We start from the raw sequence: 6,955 nt of genomic DNA on the forward strand, positions 1-6,955 counted from the left end.
TACTACTGGTCTGATCCAGCAGGGCTCTTCTTTGGGATATTACTGGTGTGGACGAGGAGATGACGTTAGCTGGGCTTGCTGTCTGGACATGGAAGGGAGGCAGGTAGAGGTGCCAGCTCTGGGTTCGGAAGCAGCTGGAGATTTTGGAGTGGAGCCTCGGGAAGGGGGTGGGTTGGGGAGTGGAGGGACTGCAGCAGTCAAAAATGCCAGAGTCCACCCTTCAAAGAAGCCATTTTCTCCTGGGAACTGATCTTGGTCATCTGGAGATCGACTGTAATAGCAGGATATTTCCAGGTACCTCCTGGAGGTTGGCAACCCTGGGGCAGGACTCCCTGCCTGCTGCTCAGAGTGGCCTGCTGCTCAAGGAGTTGCTAGAATGCAAAGGAGAGGGATGGAAGCTTAACGTATGGCTCATTTATTGATATGGCTTCTGATTTTTCTGGTCAGATTCATTTCAGCTGTGCTTCCAATCAAACAATCCATTTTGAATGCCTTTTAAAAGCGAATAAAAATAAGTGCTCTGTTGCCGTGGTGCTTGGATTAGAGTTCTGTGACTGCGGTTTCACTTAAAAGCGAATAGGCAGCAACACGCTTGGTTTCTTGCTTCCCGTTTAAGACGCCTTCCTGCTCCAAGCGAAGCCGGTGCCGATTCAATCTCGCCCCACCATGTGCGTTTCCTTGGGTCTGTCAATTCGAAAGAGATACTCAGCGGGCGCGAAATAGCCCAGATACTCGACGGTCTCTGGCGTGGTGTCTGTATGGTAGTGTCCCCCGTCGCCGTGGTGGCTGAAGCAGTGGGTGTGCTCCAAACGTAGGTCGAAGCCCTAGGAAATAAATTAAGAGCAAAAATTAAATCCAAGCTCAGAGCCCGGGCTTAGGAAGATTTGCAGGACTGACTTTATGACCGCTCCAATTTTCTTCCCAACGGTTTCTTTGCCTCTCAAACTCTCCATGATAAAACACTTACAGAGTAAAGCGCTATCAGCAGGAACAGCACATGTTGTACCTATTGTGGTGTTACGTGTGTGTGTGTGTGTGAGAAGTGCTGTCAAGTCGCTTCCGACTGACGAGGACCCTTTGGATTAACGTTCTCCAAAACGTCCTATCGTTAGCAGCCATTCTCAGGTCTTGCAAACTGAGGGCTATAGCAGTTCAGAATTGCAGGAGGGGGAATCCAGTGTGGGAATGTCCTCTCCCACAAAGCTGACCAGGCAGGGAGAAGGTTCTCAGCTTCGTTTACGAACCAGGCTGCACTTCTACCCTGTTTCCCCAAAAATAAGACCTACCCCAAAAATAAGCCATAGCAGGATTTATATGCATTTGTGGTATAAGCCCTAGTGTGTCTTCTTGAGAAAAAATAAATATAAGACAGTGTCTTATTTTCGGGGAAACATGGTAGGTTAGATCTTCCCCACTTTTCAGGGCTCCCAAAAAGGGGGAGGGAGATTGCTGCAAATAGAAAATGAGCATAACAGGGTAAAGTCCTATTCCAACTTTTTGCTTTCTGTGGAGTTCCGTGAGGGTTTTAGACAGATTTATTTTGCATGTATTTGTTATTTACAGTCCGCCTCTCTCACTTGGACTCAAGGCGGGTCACGCAGAGTGAACCAACACGAACGACAGGATGAGACATTCAACGAGCAAGGCAATAGAAATTAGGGGTGCGGAATCCACCAGAAGTATAGAAATAGAACCAGAGCAAAGCATAAGTATTTGAACAACAGATTAAATGATGCAAAGTTCCATGGATCCTAGTTTCAGCAAGCTATACGCAGTAGTACAGACCACACTCCCAATAATTTATCCAATTAACTTTATGAATCATTTAGTACAGTACAAGTCCATTGCCTGCACAGAAAAGCCCTCTCGAATAAATCTTAAATAAATTTGATGAGCCACCTGTAGTTTTAAGTGGCACAGTCCTTTCTACCACCTCATTCAGCAGCCATGTGCATCCCAGACTTTATTTGAGTCCAGTGTTACCGTTAAGACTTTATTCATGGATGATGAGACAGACAGAACAGTGACACCTAATGGTTCTAACGTATTAGGAAACCAGGTTGTGTCTACAGGGGGGGGGGGGGGATCTGTCTTGTAAAATTTTATCCTGCTTTTCCTTCAAGGAGTGCAGGGTGTTGTGTATGGTTCTCTTCTCCCCATTTTATTCTCACAACAACTGATGAACCTGTATTTGTTAACATATATAGATCTATGATGTGGCCTCATTTGGAATACTGTGTGTACAGTTCTAGTCGCCACATCTCAAAAAGGAGCTGGAAAGAGTACAGAGGAGGGCGACCAAGATGATTAGGGAGCTGGAGGACCTTCCCTGTGAGGAAAGGCTGAAGGGTCTGGGACGTTTCGGTTTAGAAAAGAGACGACTAAGGGGGGAACATGACAGAGGTTTATAAAATTATGCATAGGTGGAGAGAGTTGACAAAGAATTTTCTCTCTCAAAATGCTAGAGGGCATCCAATAAAGCTGATCGGCAGTAGATTCAGGATGGACAAAAGGAAATACTTCTTTACACAGTGAGTGATTAAAATGTGGAATTCACTGCCCAGGGATACTGTGATGGCCCCAGGCACAGATGGCTCTAAAAGGCAAATAGATACATTCATGGAGGATAGGTCTATTAGTGGCCACTAGCCATGGTGACTAAAGGGAACCTATACGTCCAAAGGCAGTCAACCTCTGAATACCAGTACCAAGAGGCAACATCGGGAAGGCCTCGGCCTCTATTTTCCTGTTGTTGGTCCTCCAGAGGAACTGGCTGGCCACTGTGTGAGACATGATGCTGGACCAGATGGACCACTGGTCTGATCCAGCAGGGCTCTTCCTATGTTCTTCTTAATATATTGGCTTGGATCCTATACTTTTTTCCTCTACTTGTGCAGTGCTGTCCTCAGTTGTGGACATGATAGGACATATTCCTTCTGGTGCTGGATGTTTGCTATTCACTCAAGACCAGCATATGATATGATAGCTGCTTTGCCAGCTCTTGAGCTCTCAACCACCCTCCTCCAAATTCTTATTTGTCAGTGGCAGAGCACTTTGCTTTCCATGTGGTCCTTGGCACCTCCAGTTAAAGGTCTGAAGTAACAGGTGTAGGACAAGGCTGGTCTTTCACTGAGAACCTAAAAAGGCCGGGTGCCAGTCAGATGAGAAAATACTGAGCTAGGTGGACCAGTGGGCCAACATGGGGAAAGGCAGCTTCATAAGTTCAAACGGCACCAAACCAACATGCCAGGAAACTCCCCCTTCCCCCGTCAGCCAATTGACTTACTGGATCTCTGGAAACCAACACTGGTTGACAGATAAGCGGAGCCGTCATTTCAAAAAACTTCAGCCAGTTGTTCACCTCCTCATCAGTGTTTAAAGGACAGGTGGAAAATTCCGGCTGTAATGAAATAGCATCGAATGTGAGAAGGACTGGATCTAAAGTCACTCGGGACGTTTTCCCCTGCCATGCCAAATCCAGTCACGCAGAAGGTCCTCTTGAGTTATATAAACCTTCCCTCTCATTGGTGTAGCCTATCCTTAAATATAACTGCCTCTCCCAAGTTAATAGACCAGGCTTGACAGAACAGGCCAATCAGAGATGCATCAGATTCCCTCAGCAACTTTGTGCTAAAGAACAGGTACCACCGCCGAATGTAATGGTGCCCTGAGCACTCACTGGGCCCAACAGGACAGAATAGGGCTGCCAACCTCCAGGTGGGGGGCCCTGGAGATGTCCCAGGATTACAACATATCTCCAGGCTACATAAAATCACTTATTTATTTAAAACACACATTCCACTTCTCCTGGAGAAAATGGCTGCTTTGGAAGGTGGACTGCGTGGCATTGTACCCTAAAAGAAGTCCCTCCCTTCCTTAAACCCCACTCTCCCAGGCTCCACCCTAAAACCTCCGGGTATTTCCGATCCGGGAGTCGGCGCCCCAAGAGAGAAGTTGACCACAACTGCTTTACACTCAGCCTGTCCCTCCAAAAGTTCAAATGACACAATAAGCAACCTCTGGCTGTTCTATGTTTCTTTTCCCCTGTGCAGAAATGTAGACCTTGTTGAATCTCACGTGATTCTCCCATGCTCCCAAGGGATCCATATCCTTGATCATCAGGACTTGGCGGCACGCAGCACATATCGCCCCGAGAACACAACACGACTCACCATAACGTGAATTTTTGCTTTCCCCTTCTGCATCACGAAAGTGCCTCCCATCCCCACGGGCTTGTCTCCGTAGTGTTTTTCTAAGGCTTTCCTGATGCAGGATATGAAGTTCTGCTCCCCGGTTCTTCTGTTTGCTTTTACTTCAATGACCTTATTAAAAATAGATGCAGATTTCGCTTATGGCAGGAACTTGGCATTCAAAATCAAAATTAAACTTGGCATGCACGTTTAAAAAACATAAAGCACTGTTTCTATTATGCAGTAAAACAGTACAGTTTACGGCAGAACTTCAGTAATATTGCACAGTTACATATGCTTTGTCCTATGTGGTAAGCACACTTCCCGTACATTACCCCCGTGATCTGTACAACAACCTTGCTAATGAATAAAGTACCGTCCAGTTGCAACCGAATCATAGTGTCTCCAGCCACAGGGTGTTCCAGGAAATAGGCAAACACAGGGGGTTTGCCATTGCCTTTCTTCGGCATATCAACTTTAGTCTTCCGTGGTTGTCTCCCATTCAAATACTGAGCTATCTGGGCTGCTAACAACCCTGTTAGGGCAACATTATAACCCCCCCCCCCCCGCCAGTTACAAATAAGGGACTCAAAGACCGAGAGGTAACATCCGGTTTAGAACAATGTGAAAAGGGGCCTTTGTGTTGTGGTAAATAAAAGCTCTCTGTCTTTCTAGAGCTCAGACTGGGTTCCAAGGTTCTCACCTTCATGCCTGGCTGCTTCTTCCACACAGAGTCTAGAGACTCCTGACTGGGTTAGTTTGGATAGAGGGCAGGAGAAAGTGTGGTGGGAGCTAGAAACTCACGCATCCCCCCCCCCAAAATGTAGCCTCTCCTGGCCCCCAAGTAGGGTTCCCAAGTACCTACCTACGATCCGGTGGGGGACACATGCTTCCCTGCCGGAAGATTCTTGCTTGGAACACAGGCACTGCACTATTGACGTAGGCATGTAGCTGGGTGACTCTCTGGTAATGGGACTGGAAACTCTATGGTACCATCGAGTTTCCAGACCCATTGCCAGAGCGTCGCCCGGTGTAACTTCCTGGTGACAGCATGGTGACCCTCGACTTTCCAGACCCATTGCAAGAGGGTCGCCCGGCAACGTGCCTACGTCACATCTGGGCGACAGAATAGTGCAGCGCCTATGTTTTCCCTGTGGGAATGCGAAGAATTATACATCCCCCGCCGAATTAAGGTAAGTACTTGGGAGCCCTGCCCCCAAGCCACAGGTAAACAGATAAAAAGGGCAGAGCTTGGGTGGTGGCAGGTAGAGGGTTGCCAGCCTCCAGGTGGGCGTCTTCTGCCACAGTTACTTTCTATTTTGAGGTCTATGCACACTATTCATGTATAGAATTACAGAGGAGCCTACTGTTGGGTTTTTGAACAAGTTCTTTTTGTACATCATCATATATTCTAATAGCCAACAGAGGGCGCCGTGCGGATACTTAGACTGAGGAAAAGGAACCTCCGTGGGCCTCAGAAGCTCTTCCTACATATCCAGCATGCTTCCATTATGTGCAGAAAAATCGAAAAAGTGACAAAATCGCTCCAGGGATGACTGAATTCCCCCAAAAACCCTTTGAAATGGGCTCTGCAGGGCTCTGCTTCAGACACCAACGGTGAGAGAGAGGTTAGAACGTTCAGGGGGGGGGGAGAAGAGGCTTCTAACTGCTCTGTGAGTGAAAGGGGGTGGGGGAAGGGCCCTTTTGCCAGGCCTCCGTTGGCCTTTCAGGGAGGGAGGGAGCCTTGGGGGCTGGCCTGGGGACTGGAGGGAGCCTTGGGGCCTGGCCTGGGGAGTCCCTAGAGGTTTTGAGGTGGGATTGGGGAAGGGAGAGGTCTCAGCTGGGTATAATGCCACAGAGTCCACCTTCCAAAGCAGTCATTTTCTCCAGGGAGACAGATCTCTGCTGCCTTGAGTTCAGTTGTAAGTCTGGGGGTGGGGGGTTTCCTTCAGGCCCCACTTAGAGGTTGCCAAGCCTAGGCCTGCCAGCACTTTAGGGTTGCCAGGTCCCCCCCGGCCACCGACAGGGGATTCTGGATAAGGTTGCCAGGTCCATGCTGGGACACTCCTGGAGATTTGGGGGTGGAGCCTGGGGAGGACAGGGACCTCAGTGGGGTACAATGTCACAGAGTCCACCCTCCAAAGCATCCATTTCCTCCATGGGGAGTTATCTCTGTAGTCTGGAAATGAGCAGGAATTACAGGGGATCCCCAGGTCCCACCTGGAGGCTGGCATCCCTCGGCAGCACCCTCTGGGTGACTTGATACCACCTGATTTGCATGACTCAAGTAGGCCCAGCTGCTTGCTACTGTTCATCAGCAGCCACCCTATGAAAGCCAGTGCGGTGTATCGGTTAGAGCTTCAGATTAGGGTCTGCGAGACCCAGGTTCAGATCCCTATCTTGCAGTGGAAGCTAACTGGGTTATTTTGGACCAGTCACATACATTCAGCCTAGCCAACCTCACAGGGTTGTTGTGCAGATAAAAAGGAGGAGAGAATAATGTAAGCTGCTTTGGTCCCCACTGTGGAGAAAGACTGTAATTTTTCTAGGTAGAGGCTGTGGGGGAAGGGGTGTGGAGATGGAAAGTTGCAGACAGAGAGGCAGATAAAGGTAGGTTGGCTGTTGGGTGGGAAGGAAATTGTGTTGCCAACTCCAGGTTGGGAAATTCCTGGACATTTGTGGGGTGGAGCCTGGGGAGGGTGGGATTGGAGGAGGGAAGGAACTACAGATCAGTATAATGCCATAGCTGGAGGAGAAAAAGAAAA

At 48.6% G+C, this 6,955-nt stretch overlaps 1 protein-coding gene across 1 annotated transcript in view; it reads right to left on the bottom strand.

The window, feature by feature from the left end:
- Positions 1-221: 221 nt before the first annotated feature.
- LOC107109619 (chromosome unknown open reading frame, human C11orf54) overlaps positions 222-6,955 on the bottom strand; it is a 21,314-nt gene continuing 14,580 nt past the window's right edge. Inside the window, exons 7-9 of the mRNA XM_015410282.1 lie at positions 4,173-4,322; positions 3,287-3,400; positions 222-824 (exon numbers count right to left, since the gene is read on the bottom strand). Coding sequence (XP_015265768.1) covers positions 651-824; positions 3,287-3,400; positions 4,173-4,322 — 438 coding nt within the window. The 3' untranslated portion in view covers positions 222-650. The remainder of the gene's footprint in view (positions 825-3,286; positions 3,401-4,172; positions 4,323-6,955) is intronic.

Source organism: Gekko japonicus, unplaced genomic scaffold (genome assembly GCF_001447785.1).
Source record: "Gekko japonicus isolate JY-2015 unplaced genomic scaffold, Gekko_japonicus_V1.1 scaffold1306, whole genome shotgun sequence".
NCBI classification, from domain to species: Eukaryota; Metazoa; Chordata; class Lepidosauria; order Squamata; family Gekkonidae; genus Gekko; species Gekko japonicus.